Here is a 21426-nt window from a genome sequence, read left to right on the forward strand (position 1 = left end):
TGTTATCTTATTGTCTAATTTTTTGAGTTCTTTGTATACTCTGGATATTAGGGCTCTATCTGAAGTGTGAGGAGTAAAAATTTGTTCCCAGGATGTAGGCTCCCTATTTACCTCTCTTATTGTTTCTTTTGCTGAGAAAAAACTTTTTAGTTTAAGTAAGTCCCATTTGTTGATTCTTGTTATTAACTCTTGTACTATGGGTGTCCTATTAAGGAATTTGGAGCCCGACCCCACAATATGTAGATCAGAACCAACTTTTTCTTCTATCAGACGCAGAGTCTCTGATTTGATATCAAGCTCCTTGATCCATTTTGAGTTAACTTTTGTGCATGGCGAGACAAAGGGATTCAGTTTCATTTTGTTGCATATGGATTTCCAGTTTTCCCAACACCATTTGTTGAAGATGCTATCCTTCCTCCATTGCATGCTTTTAGCCCCTTTATCAAATATAAGATAGTTGTAACTTTGTGGATTAGTCTCTGTGTCCTCTATTCTATACCATTGGTCCACCCGCCTGTTTTGGTACCAGTACCATGCTGTTTTTGTCACTATTGCTCTGTAATATAGTTTGAAATCTGGTACTGCTATACCGCCTGATTCACACTTCCTGTTTAGAATTGCTTTTGCTATTCTGGGTCTTTTATTTTTCCATATGAATTTCATGATTGCTTTCTCTATTTCTACAAGAAATGCCGTTGGGATTTTGATTGGCATTGCATTAAACCTATAGAGAACTTTTGGTAATATCGCCATTTTGATGATGTTAGTTCTGCCTATCCATGAACAGGGTATATTTTTCCATCTTCTAAGATCTTCTTCTACTTCTCTCTTTAGGGTTCTGTAGTTTTCATTGTATAAATCTTTCACCTCTTTTGTTAGGTTGATTCCCAAGTATTTTATTTTTTTGGAGGATATTGTGAATGGAGTGTTTTTCCTCATTTCCGTTTAAGAAGTTTTGTCGCTGATATACAGAAATGCCTTTGATTTATGTGTGTTGATTTTATATCCTGCCACTTTGCTGAATTCATTTATTAGTTCTAGTAGTTTCTTTGTAGACCCTTTTGGGTCTTCTAGGTATAGAATCATGTCATCTGCAAATAGTGATAATTTAAGTTCTTCTTTTCCAATTTTTATGCCTTTAATTTCTTTCGTCTGTCTAATTGCTCTGGCCAGTGTTTCGAGAACTATATTGAATAGAAGTGGTGATAGAGGGCATCCCTGTCTTGTTCCGGATTTTAGAGGGAATGCCTTTAACTTTTGTCCATTCAGAATGATCCTAGCCTGAGGCTTAGCATAGATAGCTTTTACAATGTCAAGGTAAGTTCCTGTTATCCCTAGTTTTTCTAATGTTTTGAACATAAAGGGATGCTGTACTTTGTCGAATGCTTTCTCTGCATCTATCGAGATGATTATATGGTTCTTATCTTTGAGTCTATTGATGTGGTGAATAACATTTATTGATTTCTGTATATTGAACTATCCTTGCATCCCAGGGATGAATCCTACTTGATCATGGTGCACAATTTTTTTGATGTGTTTTTGTATTCGATTCGCCAGAATTTTATTGAGGATTTTTGCATCTAGGTTCATTAGAGATATTGGTCTGTAGTTTTCTTTCTTTGAGGTGTCTTTGTCTGGTTTCGGAATCAGGGTGATGTTGGCCTCATAGAATGAATTTGGAAGAGCTCCCTCTTTTTCTATTTCCTGAAATAACTTGAAAAGTATTGGTATTAATTCTTCTTTAAAGGTTTTGTAAAACTCCGCTGTATACCCATCCGGTCCTGGGCTTTTCTTGGTTGGTAGTCTTTTGATGGCTTCTTCAATTTCATCCATTGATATTGGTCTGTTCAAATTGTGTGTATCCTTCTGACTCAGTCTGGCAAATCATATGACTTAAGAAATTTATCGATGTCTTCACTATCTTCTATTTTATTGGAATATAGGTTTTCAAAATAATTTCTAATTGTCTTCTGTATTTCTGTAGCATCTGTTGTGATATTGCCTTTTTCATCCCGTGTGTTAGTAATTTGAGTTCTCTCTCTTCTTCTCTTTGTTAGCATGGCTAAAGGTCTGTCGATCTTATTTATTTTTTCGAAGAACCAACTTTTAGTTTTGTTAATTTTTTCAATAGTTTCTTTTGTTTCAATTTCATTGATTTCCGCTCTGATTTTAATTATTTCTTGCCTTCTGCTACATTTGCTGTTGTTTTGCTCTTCCTTTTCTAGGGCTTTGAGATGAAGTGTGAGCTCATTTATTTGTTGGTTTTTTCTTTTTTTGAGGAATGACCACCAGGCGATGAATTTTCCTCTTAAAACTGCTTTCATTGTGTCCCATAGATTCCGGTACGTTGTGTCTGTATTTTCATTTATCTCTAAGAATTTTTTGATTTCCTCCTTTATGTCTTCTGTAACCCATTGATCATTCAGTAACATATTGTTCATTTTCCATGTGATGTAGGATTTTTCCTTCCTTCTTTTATCATTGATTTCCAGTTTCATTCCATTATGATCAGATAAAATGCAAGGTATTATCTCCACCCCTTTATATTTACTGAGGGTTGCCCTATGGCATAATATATGGTCTATTTTTGAGAAGGATCCATGTGCTGCTGAGAAAAAAGTATATCCATTTGATGATGGTTGATATATTCTATATATGTCAGTTAAGTCTAGGTTATTGATTGTGATATTGAGTTCTATAGTTTCTTTATTCAACTTTTGTTTGGAGGATCTGTCCAATGGTGAGAGAGGTGTGTTGAAGTCACCCATGATTATTGTGTTGTGGTCTATTTGATTCTTGAACTTGAGGAGAATTTGTTTTATGAATGTCGCAGCACCATTATTTGGTGCATAAATATTGATAATTGTTATGTCTTGTTGGTGAATGGTTCCTTTTAACAGTATATAATGTCCTTCTTTATCCCTTTTGATTAACTTAGTCTTGAAGTCGATTTTATTCGATATGAGGATGGCCACCCCTGCTTGCTTACGAGGACCGTGTGCATGGTATATTTTTTCCCATCCTTTCACCTTCAGCCTGTGTATGTCTTTTCCAATCAGATGTGCCTCCTGGAGGCAGCATATTGTTGGATTTGTTTTTTTTAATCCATGATACCAGCCTATGTCGCTTTATTGGAGAGTTTAAGCCATTAACATTCAGAGTTACTATTGATATATGGTTTGTACTTCCATCCATGTTTGATTATTTATCCTTTTTTAAAAAAAATTAGTTTGTTTCTCCATGATTATCTTTCCCCTCGCCCTCTGTCTTTACCGAGGCACTTCCTACTGATGGTTTTGGTTATTGTTTTTCATTTCTTCCTCGTGTAGTGTTTTGCTCAAAATGCTTTGCAATGCTGGTTTTCTGGCTGCAAATTCTTTTAACTTTTGTTTATCATGAAAGATTTTTATTTCGTTGTCATACCTGAAGCTTAATTTTGCTGGATACAGAATTCTTGGTTGGCATCCATTGTCTTTCAGTGTTTGAAATACATTGTTCCATGACCTTCTTGCTTTCAGCATCTGTGATGAAAAATCCGTTGTTAACCTTATTGGTTTACCCCTGAATGTAATCTGTCTCCTTTCTCTTGTAGCTTTTAATATTTTCTCTTTGTTCTGTATATTGGATATCTTCATAACAATGTGTCTTGGCGTTGGTCTACTGTGATTTTGTGTGCTCAGTGTCCTGTATGCATCTTCAATTTGTATATCTGTTTCCTTTTTTATTTCTGGAAAGTTTTCTGTAATTATTTCATTCAGCAGGTTACTCATTCCCTTGGTTTGAATCTCTGTACCTTCTTCTATCCCGATGACTCGTAAGTTTGGTTTTTTTATGTTATCCCATAACTCTTGGATGTTTTTCTCGTGATTTTTTACCAGCCTTTCTGAGTTGGCTAGACTCTTTTCAAGATGATATATTTTGCTTCATTATCTGACGTTCTGGCTTCTACTTGCTCCACTCTGTTAGTGATACTCTCAATTGAGTTTTTAATTTGGTTTATCGTTTCCTTCATTTCTAGAATTATTGTTTGATTATTTTTTATAATCTCTATCTCCTGATAAAGATGCTTAACTTCTTCTTTTATCTGTTTATGGAATTCATTCTCAATGTGTTCTTTCGCTGCTTGAATTTGCTGTCTTGTATCCTCTTTAAGGTTCCATTCCATCTGTCTAAGGTGTTCCTTGAGTTCTTTATATGACCATTTTTCTGATGACTCTAGATCCTCCTGAATATTTAGGCTGTCCTGCATTGTTTGTACTCCTTTTCTTCCTTGCTTTTTGAAGCTGCTCATGTTACTTCTTGTTCTGTTTGACTGCTGAGTTACTGTTTACTCCTATAAATTTATTAGATGCTTGGGAGGAAAGGTGTTAGAAGGGAAGGGAAGAAGTCACTAAAGAGAATGAGAGTAAGCAGGTAGAATTCAAGGAAGGGGGGATAAGATAATTTAAAAGAAATGAAAAGACAAAAGAAGAAAAAAATAGGAAATAAAAAAAGAAAAAAAAATTTTTTAAATAATAAAAAAAATTAAAATTAGAAGAAAAAAAATTTTAAAAAAATTATAAAAAAAATTGAAAAAACAACAAGAAAGATAAATGAAAATGAAAGAAAAACCCAAATCAAAAAAAAACGAGAAAAGAAAAAAGAAAAAAGAAACCTAATAAATGCAGTCTTAGAGTTTGATTAACTTCTCTTCCAGTAGGTGGTGCTGTGCCCACCAGGCCAAGCTTCTCCTGTCAATACGCGGGAACCAATCACTGTGCAGCAGCTCCTCCTCCCAGACTGGGCGAGTCTCCAATCCTGAGTGCCTAGGGCCTCCTCTTGTGTCTAGTCACTTCCCACTTTTCCTCTAGCCAGGCCCCTCTCACGGGTGCTGCTCACCACAATACTGTCTACACGCCAGGTCTGCTGCTCCCAGGAGCCCTGTTTTCATGAACGACTGGGCACACTCTCCCAGTTTGCCATTCCCTCAGACCCTAAGTTTGTAGAGCTTGGGGCTGAGAATCCTCAGCGAATTTTACTTGCCCTCCGGTAGCCACGCCCCCGGTAGCTGGTGCAAGAGACCTCAGCTGTCAGCACTGGTGGGAGCGGTAGTCCCGCGCGCCGTGGGTTCCGCGCCACCTCTGATTCCCTCGGTCTGGCTATCGTGCTCACGGGAGAGCTGGGAGGGGCCCTTAAGGTTTCCCTGATGTGTGGAGAGGGAAGGCTAGGGAATTACACACCTGTAGCCACAGGTTTCAATGAAATTATCTCCTCCGCCGCAGTCTGATGACGTCAGTTCTCTGCCATGGTGGTATCTCTTGCAAATGGCGACAGTTCGTTTCCCTTTGCCGGGTGACCAATGCAACGGGTGGGTCCTTACTGTCTCTCCCAAGCCCCGTTTCAAACCTGTGGCCACTATCTATGAAGGCTCAGTAGGCATTTACCTCTGTAGAATGAGAAGGGCTGACCAGCTGTTTCAGCCGGATGGATTAGTGCTGGGTCACAGCTGTTTGTCTGCAGGAAGCAGGCGAACGGGAGCTCGAATTCAGCCGATCCGGGCTCAGTGTGTGTTCTGAGAGGCCCAGACTGTTCGCCCCAGATCCACGTCAGCTCAGCATTGCCTAGTGATCCCGAGCAAACATATTTAGGTTATTTACGACTCCCTATGCCTGCACAGCTGAAGAAGTCAGAGACTTGATCTCTCTGCGCCCGCCGCCATGTTCAAGATCAATTATTGTTGATTCACATGTTTTGCTTTTGGGCAGGAGTGCTTCATAGGTATTGATGTATATTTTATCCTCCAGGGAGACACATAATATGTCTCCTCACATGTTGTCATGCTGAGATCTGGCTGTGAGTTTAGATGATAGCAAGTGTCATCCCTCCATTTTTCAAGTTGTTCAACCTTCTACCAAATAGTTTTATTATCTATGGATAAGATTGCCAGAGACAGTTACATCTCACTAGGAGCTATCCCTTTTAATGGAAGAATGTTGTAAAAATATCAAAAGGGATGGTATGATAGGGCAGAAATTCAGGTGTTTTTCAAGATTTAACACAAAAACACAAGTGTTGTTCAGTCAAATACAGCAGTGAGACTAAAATGTTTGAAAAACCCACCAGCTTTAAAGAAAGTCAATCTATCTTTTGTTTTCTCATTTCTGAACTGGAACATGTATTGTGAGCCCTCTTCAGACACAGGGCTTCATGCTCCTTAGACAAATGAAAGGAACTGGGATAATGGATTTGGTATATAGAGGTTTTAGAATAAAATTTGCCTCCTTTATTGGTTCTCATTTCAAAAAGATCTCTTCAATACAAATTTGTATAAATGCTTCATTTAATGAAAGCAACTTAAATAGAAGAAACACAGGATAACAAGAAGCTCAAATAGTAAAGTATTAAAATAGAAATTAAAAGTCCCCTCACTTTTACCTCTACCAGCCAAACTTAAGTGGACTGACAAAAAAAAAAATTAAGTTCTATAGGCCCTATCCTACTAAGCTACACCCCCAGCCCTGTTTTTAACTTTTTGTTTTCAGACAGGGTCTCATTAAGTTGATGAGGTTCGAACTTGCCATCTTCCTGCCATAGCCTCCCAAGTGGCAGAAATTCAGGCATGTGCCACTGTGCCCAGCTCTGATTTTTTTTAACATTTAATTTTTAACCAGATTTTTTTCAGCATGTTATATTTTTTATTTTGAGATAATTATAGATCACATATAGTTATAAGAACTAACACAGAAAGATGTCGTATACACTTTTTCTAGTTTTCCCAAATGGTAACATCTTGCAAACCATACTACAATATCACAACCAGAATGTTCACATTGATGTACAAAATAAGGAACTTGAGCTGATGGATTCTTAAATATCGTCTACTCCCTTGTCCATGATTCTGAATTAAAGAGTCTAACTGTGAGATTTAGGCTGCCTGAGTGTCAGGATCATATCATGGAAACAGTGCTTCTCTTGTTTTTTCATTTACATGTGTCTTATTCAGAACATGAAACGGTAGACATTTTCTCTCCCTACTTTTCATTTTCTCATTTGGCATATTCTATCCAGTCCTGGGACATCATTAGAAGAAAAACTGGATGAAAATTCCTGATGCAGTAAGACCCACATTTAACTATATTGCATTAAAGCTTGTCACAGGAAACTCCATGGTCTAATTCCATGAACAAGAGTGAAACTTCCATTTTTGATGACAGTTTTCCTTTTAATAAATTGGGACTCTTATTACTTTTAAATTCAGTTTTTTGGCAGAACAAAGACTCATAGGGTTTTAGTCTGATAGTTAATGGAAAAGTGGAATTTTCCCAAGGAGCTCCAAGTCCCCAGGCAAAGGATAGGGATGTTAAGGATGGGGATGTCAAAGACAAACCTTCCTTCATCCTGCCAGCCTCTCTGGGTGACAAGCTTCCTCTTGGGTTTTAGAATAGAAGTTGTTGGAAAGAAGTAGAATTATAGGATTGAATGAAAATGATACCCTGGGGTGTTCCTTTGTTGTGACATGTCACCCTTTAAAAAATAAAATTTAGAATACAAGAACCTCACACAGTTTGAGTCACATAATTGCTACTCATTTTATATTAGCTTGTGTATCTTTTAAAAAGTTTTCTTTTTCTTCTTTTATTGAGGAGAATTCTAATAGGAAAAAGGTGTTCAAATGTTTGGCCAGGCTCTATCTTGGTGGCTTGGAGAAGTTATGTGTATGTTTATGTGCACAGTTGTTTGTACACTAGTTACCCCAGGATTGTTTTCTCAGTGTGCTCAAAAATCAGTCCTATAGTGGTGGTGGGGCAAGTGACAAGGATCCAGTGGGGAACTACCAGATCCAGTTTGTTTCCTTTAAAGGGGCAGCCACCATCTCACTAGCACTGTGAGAATGTGATTGTCATGTCTTCCAGTTTCCAAGAGAAACTGTCAGTGCAATTTCTTTGGTTTTTGGCGTTGTCTGTTTGTTGGATACTGGGGATTGAGCCCAAAGATGCTCTACCACCAATTTACATCCCCAGCCCTTTTCATTGTTCTTTATTTTGAGACAGAGTCTCATTAAGTGGCCAAGGCTGGCCTTGAACTTGTGATTCCAACTGGGATTACAGGCATACATCACTGCACCTGACTTATTATTAAAGCTTTTAAAGGAAGGAAAATAATTCAAAATTTAAATCAATGATCTATGCACTATGTGCTTCTACACAATATGCCTCTCTCTAGTGTAATATTCATTTAAGTCTCAACAATTTTGTGCTTACTGACAACTGCCCAAGAGCCCAGGGAATTTGGTTGTCACTTTAAACTTTACAACCAAGCTTACAACCTTTGCCCCAGACCTGATTCCTTTCTGGAATTCTTTTCTGTATTAGCATCAGTGCTCCAATCATTTTTCTTCACTCAAAACTTGGATTTTTTTTCCTCTTGTCTTTCTCTATATAACCAGCCCAAGCTTGAGACTTGATTTTGTCTGTGAATTTCCCATTTTTCTTTCCTTTCCTCCCCACCTTGCCCACTCTCAGTCCTGCTGCTTTTCTAATAAAATTATCTCTCCTTTCTAGTTCCTGGAGTATTATCCAACCAATTGATCATTTTTTTCTAATACCCTGTCCTTAACTCCCTATTGAGAAAATTCTGTAGGTCTTTATTGCCTACCATGTAACTTTCACAACTACTTCTTTAGATCTCAAGATTTCATGGTAGTTTTATCTTAGCTGTCTCTCCAGTATTTTCTCCTGGCATTCCATTAGAACCAACTCTGCTTCCCCCATCCAGGAGCTGCCAAGAACCTTGTCCAAGTTTCTGGATAATGGGTGAATCTTTGTCCAAGTTTCTAGATAAAGGGTGAATCCTCTTCCTCAGCTTGACTCCTGAGTTCAGATAGATTCTGGAGTTGTATAGCTGTTTTGACTATTTGTCCTGTTTACCCTTTGGGCTAGAAGCCTCAGTAAGAAGGAAATGGAATGGTGGAAAACTCCAACTGGGACCTCCTCTAGCTAGGGAAGAGGCAGGGCGAAATGAGATTCTTTGGGTCCTTCAGATTCCCAGTTATGGCTTCTTTGTGGCAGATCTTTGCATGGAGAGACCTTCTTGCACTACCTTAAAGAGATCCTTCTTCAACAGATTTCTACTTTCCCTCACTCCTGCTGAGGTCAGAAATTCTTCCTCTGTTATTGTGAAACCACACTAGCCGCAGGCTTTTTGTAATCTGGATGTTTTCAGCCCAATGGGTTGTACATGTCATTAGATTATTTGTGCGATTTAACTCGATCACTAATCAACTGGAACAACTTGTTGGTTAATTGATGGACTTCCTTATTCAGAAAGTCTTAAAATAATTCTTGTTTTAGTGAAATACTAATAATTCACAGAAACAGAGTCTATCTTGCTTTTTTCTTCTTTGTCCCCTTAGGCATTTTGATTGATCCCTTGGTAGAGTGCATGGCACCTAAAATTAGTTATTCAAATACATGACTATCATCCATTTTACTCGAGTCCATGGGGTAGCTTATGCTATTTTTGGGTCTCCAATAGTCAATGTGTGTCTAGAATGTAGCAAGTAGATTCTTAATGTTTTCTAAGGATACATACTGAGTCTATCAGGAACATTCAAATCTGTGACTGTCGTTAAATAAAATATAAATATGAAATGACCAGTAGGCTCACTCTCCAGCTAAGAGACTTGCACCTAAACCAAGTCCTCTCGGTGTAAGCCTGGGATTCTACCAGGGGCATCACATATATATAATATTTCATTTATCAGCACAAGTGTCTGAGATGAGTAACTTTTTTTTCTGCTTCAAATTATTTTATGACATTGGTTTTTGGAGTGTCTTAACAAATGAGTCAATGTCAAGGGCCTACTGGACAAATTCAGATGGGTAGATATGTGATAAGGAAAAAAATAGCTTTCCATTCTAATACACTGTATGAAACATTTTGATCATCAGTGTTCAGAAGACTAAACTGAGAAGCAAGAAATGAAATAACCTAAAATGATAAATACTGTTTAATAATTCAATCTTCATTGATTAGCTTTTTCTTCTCTCAGAAAAATAAAGGAATAAAATTGTACTGGTTTCTGCCAGTTCTCAGAATTAATTGCATTTATGTCTTTTATCTTTTTTTCTTTATCAGGTGATGGCTGTGGGCACATAGTGACCTATCAGGATAGTGGAACAATGACATCTAAGAATTATCCAGGAACTTACCCCAATCACACTGTTTGCGAAAAGACTATCACAGTCCCAAAAGGGAAGAGGCTAATTCTGAGGTTGGGAGATTTGGATATCGAATCCCAGACCTGTGCTTCTGACTATCTTCTCTTCACCAGTTCTTCAGATCAGTATGGTAAGAAAACAGACTTGGTGTTCTGTGAGCATGGAACATTTGGGGAGAAGGGAATATGATGTGCTAATTAATATCACGGCCTGGGAAGATACAAAGAGAAACTTGCTTTTAGTAAACTCTTAGGATAAGTTAGATGGATGTATTTGCTCATAAGCTCAAACAACAGTGGACATCCAGAAGTATCTCAGAAGCTTCATTTGAGTTTCAGTCTTGCTGGAAAGAGAATTGGAGATGTGTGACATTTGGCTAAAATGTCTACAGTTCATTCATTCATTTTACCAATGTTTATCAAATAGTGACCATGTGTTTCAGACACTGTAAAGAAATGAAATGTAGCAGTTAAAAATAAAGTTCCTCTCATGAAGCTTATACTTGCAGCTAAAGGAAGGAAGGAAATAAATAAAAGCATCTATAATATGACAGGTGGTGAGAAAGAAAAACAGGGAGTAAGAAAAATAAGGCATCCCATGGTGATGTTGAGCCTGTCTGTTCTACATCAGAAGGCATGGTCACGAAGGTCACTCCAATAAGAGGACATTTGAGCAGAGTTTTGAATGAAGTGAAGGAATGAACTCCACAGGAGTTTTCTGGGAAAGGGAACAGAAAGTGCAAAAGATACTTTCCTAAGTAACTGTTGAAATTTAGCTTTTTGTGCTTCCAGATGTGGTGTAAGTGTATCAGAGTGTGAAATTACAAGTAACAGCAGTACCTTTAATCCTAAGCTCCAGAAGATGGTTTGGAGTTAGACAACTGGAAAACAAAGACAAAATTCTATATATAGGTTCTTCTGCATTTAGGAATATTTTTAAAATTCTGTATTCGTTCAACTCCAATCTGTCACCCATTAGCTCTATAGGTAGTTTCTCAAACACACTCAACTGTTCACCTATCTCCATCCTTTTGCCCAGTAGTTTCCTTGCTCTTAGTGCCTCCCTCACAGTCTAGAAACCCAGTCCAGCCCCAAGACAACTCAGAAGTCTAAACTTGTCTAGCCCACAAAGGTATAAACATCTAAGTTTTTTTTTTAATCTTTTGGAATATTATGCCTATTTTAATGATGGTTGAATTATTCTGACAGAGTCAAGGTGGTGGTTTCGTACAATTGGTTGTAACTTTTTAACAGGAGTTTGGCACAAATGTGAAAAATGACACTTGTGGGAATGTTGAAGTCCCCTGGGGACAATGATAATTCAGTAACCTCTGATAATCTAAAGTGAACTGGCTCAGGGAGGCACTTGCCAGGGAATTCCTTAGCCAGGGATTCCCTTCAGATGCCACGGAGGGAGGGAGGGTCAGAGCTTCAGTGTAAAATATGAGACAGCTGCTGCAGGACCAAACATGACTTTCCTACACTGGCCTCTTTGGAGAAGCATCTCCTTGCCTGGAAAATAAATGAGCAGGTAATTCCACCTGCTGACAGAGCAGTGGAGGCTCATCCCTGTTGCCTTGGTGAGGTGGCAGCAGTACAGAGGGGAGCAAATCCTTCCAAAGCAGGACTTGGAAAATAAATGCAGCTTCCCACACCAGGAAGTCTCTCCATCAACTTTGATGTGTATTCCCAAATATACAAAAAGGAGGAAAAGAATGAGATTAACTACTTCTGTAGTTGTGTAGGTGAGCTTGGCTTCAGGGTGCTGCACTCCGCATTTCTAGATTCTTGAGTTTTCAAGACACACTTTTCACTAGGAATTGCAATTCATTTGTAGCAGTAAAGCCAACTAAATTTTTTATTTCTCTTTAAAGTTTTTCTGTATAAAGTTATATTTGTCTTTTAAAAATAGAGTATATGATCAAGGAAATAAACATACTCAGTCCTTATTATGCTGCTTGGCACACACTTGACCCTTTTATATATCTTCTAGAATCCCCCACATCCATCCTCAGGTAAATATTATTAATTTCTTTCTACAGATAAACTGAGGCACAAAGAGATTAGGTAACATGCCCAGGACCATATGGCTAGCTAGCTAAACTAAAGGCTAAAAGAAAGATTGATTTCTTTGTCTTTGTGGCTCTAAGACTTTGCTCCCATCTCCCAGTTCTACCACCCAAAGAAAGCCATTGAATTATTACCTTCCAAGGTAGGCCAGCCCATTATTATGTTATGTAGCAATTTTGCCTAAATCACAAGGAGGAAGTAATTTTCTTAGTTGGGAGTGTTCTCAAGATAAAATGTTTAGTGGTACTCAGAATTCTCTCTTTTGTGGCTATTTTTAAGGTTTTCTTTTACCAAAAACACTAACCAGACATCTATTTTAACTGAGTTAAATAGTCCCTTGGTCAGTTTGAATTGCCCTAAGGAATGCAGAAGGGGGTGGAAGCAGAAGTGCTTTGTCTTTCTGTGGGTCCTGTGTGGCAGCTGCCCAGCTCCCTGGGAGGGTAGGATGGTAGAAGGATGGGAGGCACCTCTACATTGGAGAGGGAGGGTTTCACAAGATCAGCATGACTGCAGATGTGTGGCCCTGTGGCCAGCACGGGATTCCAGACATCCATAGCTGTATAGCCTGGGCCAGCAGTGGAGGGGATGCCCCCTGAGTTACAGCAGTACATTCTGGAATAGCCTCTCAAATTTTGATATATGGCAGCTCTAGCAGTTGTATATATAGGGCTGAGCAGCTGATTAATTTTAGTTTATCCAGCTCGATAATTTTCATTAACCAACTAATTGTTAAAACCCACTGCCAAGGTATTTTAAGACTCATAGCTGTCAGAATTTTGAATGCAGAGTTAATGTTTTGAAAAAGAATGTTTTCTGGCATTAGTGTTTATGAGCTCCGCCAAGAGTGGACATACTTGGAATGTGATTACATTAATCATTGTGAATGTGCTGCAGCTATACAGTTTTATCACTGTGCAGTTAATTTTTAAAAGTTCATCCCCATGTCAATATTGTTTTGAAATGTTTGTTTCATATACTTTGGGCATTTTTAAGATCCACATTCTTGGTAACAAAATGAACTGTAAATAAGTGTCAAAGCCACAACAGCTTTCACAGTGCACTTGATCTCATCAGTGTTAAAAGGTCTGATACAGGCTAGAAGATAATATTACTCTCTTTGTTATGTATATTACAACTGTAGCTTATCTTTCAGATTCCAGTATCCGTAGAAAGCATATATTTTTATGTATATTTTAGTTGTAGTTGACATAATAACTTCATTTTATTTATTTATTATGTGGTGCTGAGGATTGAACCCAGCGCCTCCCACATGCTAGGTGAGTGTTCTACCACTGAGCCACAACCCCAGCCCAAGAATGTATTTTTATGTCTATGGCTGAGTGAAGAAACTCTCTCTTCAAAATACCCTTGAAACACTCAAAAGACAGAAAAATTTATAATGTTAAATGTATCAACTTCATTTTAGAAAATATGTTAAGATTTTTATAGAAAAAATAAGTTATTGAGATATTATAAACATTAATTTCACTTTTCAATAAAAATTAATTTCACATTTCAATAAAAATTTAATTTCTGTGTCTCCATTTCCTCTTCTTTGGATAAGTTTTTTCAAGATTGTGTGTGCTGTTATCTTAGCCAAAAAAAAAAGTCTTTAAGAAGTATTATACTTTGCTTAGTAAACATTGTCTTTCCTAGTACCAAGGGAACTGTAGGTTTTTATTTAAGAGACCAAACTAACTGAGATTTTCTTCAAAAGAAACACTAATGTCCCTTTTTTAGTCTAGGATCCAATTCAGGATTACAAAGCATTTATTTGCCATGCTTCTCAGTTTAACTGAGATTTCCTTCAAAAGAAACACTAATGTCCCTTTTTTGGTCTAGGATTCAATTCAGGATTACAAAGCATTTATTTGCCATGCTTCTCAGTCTCCTTTAATCTAGAATAGTTACTCAGTCTGTCTTTATGGTTTAAAGAGTGCTGACCAGTTAGTTTATAGAGTATCTATCAATTTAGGTTTGTTTGATGTGCCCTTATGATTAAATTCAAATGATACATTCTTGGCTAGCATAATATTATAACAATTTCCAATTTCCATTGAAAATTGTGAGGTCATAGATCCCTGCCCCACAAAATGAGAACTAAATCTGCATTAAATTTTCTTGTTTTCCTTTTTACTATCTTGTCAGGTGGACTCTTTTTGCACATTCAAAATTGTATTGATTTTAGGTTCTGTCAAGCTCAAACATCTTCCTGAATGGTTGTTTCTTTGTTCTTCAAATAGATCATTATGAGACTTCAACAGGACTCATATATAATAAGGTGATGTTTGTTTTTGGAACATAATTTTGGGAAACAAGTTTACCTTCTATTTGGACATGTAAAATAACAGAAACTTGATTAAGGTAGTAAATCTGTTCTAAGACTGAATACACTTACTTTTAAAGGTGGAGTTTGAAGTTTCAAACAAGTAACCTTTAGTTAAGTTAAGTAGCCTTTCTCTCAACCCCCAACACCATCGCCAATGGCAGGTGTTCCCTGAGCTAGAACTAGCTCTGCATATGGATATTCTCCATTTATCTTTGTGAAATGAGCAGAAAACACCTATTCATTAAATTTAAAATTGTGATGTAGGATTTTAAGAATGCTGCTTTTGTACTGCTTCGCATACCATCCCTCCCCCCACTTTTATGTTCATGATGTAAAATAGTAGGTTGGCTACATGAAACATTAAAATATCTTGGAGAAAAGGGACTGGGGATATAGCTCAGTTGGTAGAGTGCTTGCCTAGCATACACAAGGCCCTGGGTCCAATCCCCAGCACCACCAAAAAAAAAAAAATCTTGAAAAAAATGGGTGCTAACTCAGGCACCTAAATATAAAATGTCTAAGGTTGCTTTACTGAAGAGGAAAGACTGAGTTCATATGAGTGATCTTTATTCTTTTTTTTTTTTTTTTTTTTTTTTTTTTTGGTACCAAGGGTAATCAACCACTGAGCCACATCCCCAGCCCTTTTTGTATTTTATTTGGAGACAGAGTCTCACCAAGTTGCTTAGGGCCTTGCTAAGTTGCTGATGCTGGCTTTGAACTTGCAATCCTCCTGCCTCAGCTTCCCAAGCCCTTGTGCACCTCCGTGCCCAACAGGTGATCTTTATTCTTAACTTTAAAATTTCACTTGCCTTCTGGCTAAGTTCCATCTCCAGTCTTGCTGACCAGAAGGGACCTAGGGATTTGAATTCACTTACAGGTACATTGTGCCACCACTGTCTTTGGGGACCCCAGAGGAACTATCATTTCCATTTTCCTGGTCTTTCAAGAGATTGACTCTGTTCCCTGAAAACTGACCTTTTCCCTATGGATGAAGTTTGGGTTGTTCCTTGACATCCTGAAATACTCCTGGAGAGGTCTTAGCAGGAACCAGATACTGAGGAACCAGATACTGGCCAATTCTCATAGACCCTTACGACCTCAAAAGGACCTTGTTTAGGCTGGCCTTTAGCTTGGATTGAGTTTTTGTTTCTGACTAAATTTTTATACTTCTCACCACATATTTTTAACTTTGAACAAATTACTTAGCCTTTCTGTGTCTCATTTCCTCATCTTTGAAATGAGCAAATTATAGTGTCTACCACTTATGGGTGATGGATGCATATGTGTGAATGATGTCTGGCTCAGAATAAGCATTCAGTAACTGTTAGCCTCATCAGCTCTGTCCTTCCTCCCCCGCCCTCTCCTCCTCCCAGTAATCTTGCACATTGTTATTCCTTGTCTTAAGATGCTCCTTGGTCCTTCCACCAAGCAGAGACTAAACGGCAACTGCATACCCTACTTTACTCCTGGTGTGTTTCAGTGGCCTTAGAATTTGCTCAAATCATTCCAAGCCAATGGCAGGCGTTCCCTGAGCCAGAACTAGCTCTGTATATGGATATTCTCCATTTATCTTTGTGAAATGAGCAGAAAACACCTATTCATTAAGACTATTCACTAGAAAGGCAATTTGTAAATCAATGGAAATGTAACTGATGTGACACAGCAATCTGTATATGGGGTAAAAATGGGAGTTCATAACCCACTTGAATCAATCTGTGAAATATGGTATAATAAGAACTATGTAATGTTTTGAACAACCAACAATAAAATAATTTAAAAAAAAAAAAAAGACTATTCATTAAGTATGATCAGCCTGGCTTTTTAAGTTTTTTTTCACTGATAGTACCAGGTCACATCTCTATATCTACAGGTTGAGCTTCCCTACTCCAAAAATCTGATATCCAAAATGCTTTAAAATGCAAAACTTGTTAAGCACTCATGACATTCAAAAAGTTTTGGATTTTAGAGCACTTTGGATTTCAAAACATGTTGGCTTTGGGTTTTTAGTTAAGGAAGTTCAGCTGGTAAAATTTTGGCAAATATTCCAAAATTCAAAAGCTTCAGGATCTGAAACACTCCTGGCCCAGAGCATTTCAGATAAAGGGCACTAAACCTGTATTTCTTTATGAACAATCCTCCTGGTTTTCCTCTCTCCTCTTGCCAGTCTCCATTTCATCCAAGGTTATCTTGTTAAATATTGTGGTAATATTTCTTTGTTTCAAAAATTGTCAATTGTGCTCCTCTGGCTAAAGGAGCTCTCTAGCATGACATCAAGACACTTCTTTCTCTCTTCTATACTGTCCTTTCCAGCCTCATCTCTAAAACTGTTAACTTCATGCCTCTTCCTAAATATATCTTACAGTTTCCTGTCCCGGTATGTTTTTGCATTTGTTGATGTTTTTGCTCTCATGAGCTCTTTTTTTTTTCCTTCTCCTGCTTTTCCTGCTCCTTCTAACACACACACACACACACACACACACACACACATATGTCAAGTTCCAAAATCTAGGGCTACCTTCCCTAGAAACTTCTCAAATATCCGGCAATTTCAATCACTATCTTCTTTGCCAATAACCTTTTCTAAACTTTCAGCAGAGTACCCATTTTCAGTTGAGATAATTATTTTGTCTTCTCTACCAGATATGGGGTTCCCTGAACCACAAAGTACCTTTTATTCACCCTTTTATTATCGCTTAATGCTTAGCATAGCCCTACAATTGCAGATGCTCAATCAACATCAGGTTGTATGTAGTTTGATTTTGACAAACATAATATAAAAGTCTGCATTTTTAGAAAAGATGTATTTATTCACACTGTAAGAAGACTCACAGTAAGATTTCTCTATCTATAGACATCTCTTCTGCATTAAAAGACCCAATGTCCATAAAGTTTTAGGTCTACGTTTATTATATGGAAAAGACTTTGAAATAGTGTAGAAGGTGCCTGTGACTGAACACTCAACCATGTGCTCAGTACTTTAGAGTTCCTGACTTATTTCACCCTCACAGTATCCCTGTGAGACAGGTCCTGTTACTAACCACTGTACACAAGGAAACTGAAGCTTAAAGAGGTCAAGAAATATGCTTAGATCACTTAGCAAGATACAAGTGCTCATTTGGCTCCAAAAAATCCACTCTTAAGCACCACACTGTCTGATCCCTTGGTTTGTGTTTTAGAAGACCCCTATTACAGTTCTTATTTATCACTTGCTGGAAGAAAGGGAAACTTCTCCAGGCCTCTCCACAGGTGTATCCTGAAAATAAGATGGGATTATGAGAAATCACTCACAGACTACTGGTATAAATTTAAAACTTAAAAAAAAAATGCTTTTTAGTTAAAATACTTAGAGGAGGCAGGTTGGCCAGGGAGACGAGGAATTGCTTTACTACAGGATCCTACGTGCAGTCAGTTACATTAATCATGTTCTGCTAAATGATTTGCACTGTAGGAAAATCAGGAAGTTCAAGAATTGTTCTCTTGCATTTCCTATACCTCCACCTCCAACCTCAATTTTTTAACCATTGTCAGTGACTTAGAAGTACAATGATGTGAAGTCAACTGTTGATGTTCGCACTAGAAAAAAAAAGAAATGGGGAAAGCAGGAAGCAATAGTAAGAGTTTTGACTCATAATCATAATATTTCTCTGATTATTTTTTACAATGATATATATCTGACATACTGCAATGTGATCTAATTGTAATGTCTCTTGATTTTTTAAAAGCCCAAAGAGGGGAAACAATATATCAGAAGCCTCTATTTTATAAGTAGTTTATGTCTCTCAGACGTATTATTGATTAGAATTATGAGTTTTAAAGATAAAACAAAACTTCAAAGAAATTTTCAACATATTAAAGGTCAAATCAGCTAGAATATTTCATTAACATGACCGTATGTGTCCAGAAGAAAGAGCTATTGGCCTCCTCCTTTTCCTTCTTCCCAAATACTTCCCAAGACAAACTGTGTCAGTAACTGTCATCTTTTTGGGGACAGCAATAAGCTCCAGTGCTAAGGCACTATTGACCTGGGCCCCTGAACCCCAAAGAAATTTGCACCTTTGTCTAGGAACCCGCCTGTTCATCTGTCATCTGTCACTGATTTTTGTCTGGGAACCAGAGACCAAAACTCTCTAGGGATACCACTTACATTGTTACGTGACTATGGTTTTAATGGCACAGTCTAGGAATATCCCTTTTTAATGCTAATTTGTCTCGTTTTCAAAGAAAATGGCCCTGAAAATTCTGTAATTTTGCACAATGACTCTACTACAATTAGCAAGCAAGGACAAACCCTGTTATTGGACTGCATTGAAAAAGCAAATGGAAAATAGACACAAATCTAATGTGTTTGCAGCTTCAGCATTTCTGGAAGTTGTTTTATCAGCATGCCTCAAAGCCAGGCCAAGCCCAGAGCCACTTCTCTGGCAGCTGAGGGTGTGCCATGTAGCTGCCTCTGCCAGTGATACTCCCAGGCAAGGCCACTGAGGTCCACCAGGCACTTTCTTAGCTATTATGAAAAATACTGTGTACTCCAGAAGGAGCTTTGTAAGACTGACCAGGGGTTTTAGGGGGCTGTTTTGTTCTTGTTCCTCTTAATTTATGCCAACCCCCTCAGGAGTTAGGTATTTGACTTAGTGTTTCGGTTTCTTACCACTGACAGTGTGGTAATGGAGGGAGTGAGGTTTCTTTGTCTTTTTCTAATGATGTCATAGCACTTTTAAAAACATGTCCCTTTCACAGATGAAACAATAACACAGTTTCATCAATTTCAAGATCAAAACCACACATGCACCTGAATGAATGGCCTGGAACAGTTTTTAATCAAACTCCCATTGCTTCCTAATGCCCAGAGACTTGGGCAGACAGTTCATGGAGAATGGAGAAATGCTATAAATTGCTTCAGAGATTGTCAGAGAATCAAGAGGATTCTGGCTTTGGCTAGGAACAGGCAATTTATTCTTCCTTGTAGGACAGCTCTCTTTATTCATGGATGGAAAGATAAAGGGTTTTCCTCTCAGCTGCTAAGGGAACAGTAGCCCCAAACAGGGGATGTCCCGAGAGGAATGGGGCTACTGGGCTCAAAAGAAGGCAGCTCCTAGGGTTCTTGGCCCTTTATTCCTTTTGTCCAAGGAATCAGTCCATTGTCTACTAGGTCTTGGTCTCTCACGTCTGATGCCAAATGCCACAAAATATGGTTGCATTTGGCGTCACTGATAGTTCTTCCCACAATCCAAGGCTGCCAGTTACATTCCACAAAAGGTAAAAGTTAGATGGCAAGTCCCAGTGTAGTGTGGCCCTGCTGGTTGTAAAGCAAACATCCCTAGAAAATGCAAGTCTTCTTTTTAGAGGGAACTATAAAAAGCCGGAATCCATTCTGGCTTTGAATTGAGACAGGTTTGCAAATTCAGTAACGCTGCTTGGGCTAGAAAATATACCCATGGTCAAAATGAGAAATCATTAAGCTTTCATTTCCAATTAAATTTATCCTTGTAAATGTTTACATACAGGTGTGAACCCTTCTTAAAAGTCAAGACAGAGCATAACAGTGAAGAGACCTGTCTCTACTGTCACTTAGCAGTAGAGATAGATTCTGAGAAATGCCCTGTTAGGCAATTTTGTCATTGTTCAAACATCAGACTATCGTCATGCAAACCTAAATGGGACAGATCCATCACTTTACACGGTCCTTGATGCAACCCATGATGTGGTAAGCATGAGATGTATGAAGCTGCTGCTGGTGACATGTGGCTTACTCTTTAACTGTAAACCTTTTTTATATATATAAATAGAAGGAATACACTCCAAAATAATGATAAAAATATAAATAGATAAATCAGTACTATAATTATTTAACATTAGCAAGCATATGTACTGCACATGCTTGTATGCTCTGTACTTTCATACAGTTAGTAGCCTAGGAAGCTAATGTTACCATGTTGTGCTGACTAACAATGGCCACAGTGACACAAGGCAATAGGAATCCCAGCTCCATTACTATTGTATGGGGCCACCAAAATGAAAATAGTCTGTCATTGACCAGAATATTTTTATGCAGTAGATGACTTTACATCCTTTGGGCAGGAGTGGGCTGAGAAAGGCTTTCATAAGAAAAGATACCATCTGGTGAATATGGAGAACATGGCTTAGGACAGACCAGGGCCTTTCAATGGTTTCCCATGAATTATTTTTCTCTCTTACAGTCAGTCCCATTTTTCTGTTTTCATCTCTTTTCCCTTTTAATGCTTGGAAGGTTGTCTCTAAGGAATCTGCATCTGTCAAGCCTTGAGACGGGATAATTTGGATGTTTTGCTACAGGCCACCCTGTAGCTGGGGCTCCCTCCTATGCCCATGCCAAGATCATTCCCTCCTGCTGTTGTGATGGTGGCAATTGTGAGGAAACCATGAAAATGACTCTTGATCATGACATTTACACAAAGAGGGTGTATTCCACTCCCTCTAGGATTCAGTTACATTTTTGGTAGATGTGAGAGGGGTTGGTGTCTGGGGCATAAGGGTAATTACAGGAGAGTGTGTTTACCTTTTCTTTCTTTGAACTTCTTCCAGAAGTATTTACATGCCCATCATAACTTTGGGAGGATAAAACCAAATTAGAGTTTTACTGTATTACTGTATTTACTGTATTTTTGAGTCTAGGGAATCATATATATTGCACAACTTAGTGTGATAACATACACTTATCTGTGTAAAATGAATACAAGTTTGCAATCTTTCCTTTCAACTTTTCCATAAAAATCTAAACAAAACAAAAACAAAAAAGCAAACATTCCCATTGATAATTAAGTCAAGTACATCAATGTGACTCAATTTAATC

At 37.9% G+C, this 21426-nt stretch overlaps 1 protein-coding gene across 2 annotated transcripts in view; it reads left to right on the plus strand.

The window, feature by feature from the left end:
* The window catches only part of DCBLD1 (discoidin, CUB and LCCL domain containing 1), a 65795-nt gene that overhangs the window by 17195 nt on the left and 27174 nt on the right, over positions 1–21426 (plus strand). For both annotated transcript variants that reach the window (XM_081296119.1, XM_081296120.1), the window contains exon 2: positions 10117–10329. In XM_081296119.1, the coding sequence (XP_081152245.1) occupies positions 10117–10329 (213 nt within the window). The remainder of the gene's footprint in view (positions 1–10116; positions 10330–21426) is intronic.

This window comes from Spermophilus citellus (assembly GCF_964194105.1).
Source record: "Spermophilus citellus genome assembly, chromosome: 5".
NCBI classification, from domain to species: Eukaryota; Metazoa; Chordata; class Mammalia; order Rodentia; family Sciuridae; genus Spermophilus; species Spermophilus citellus.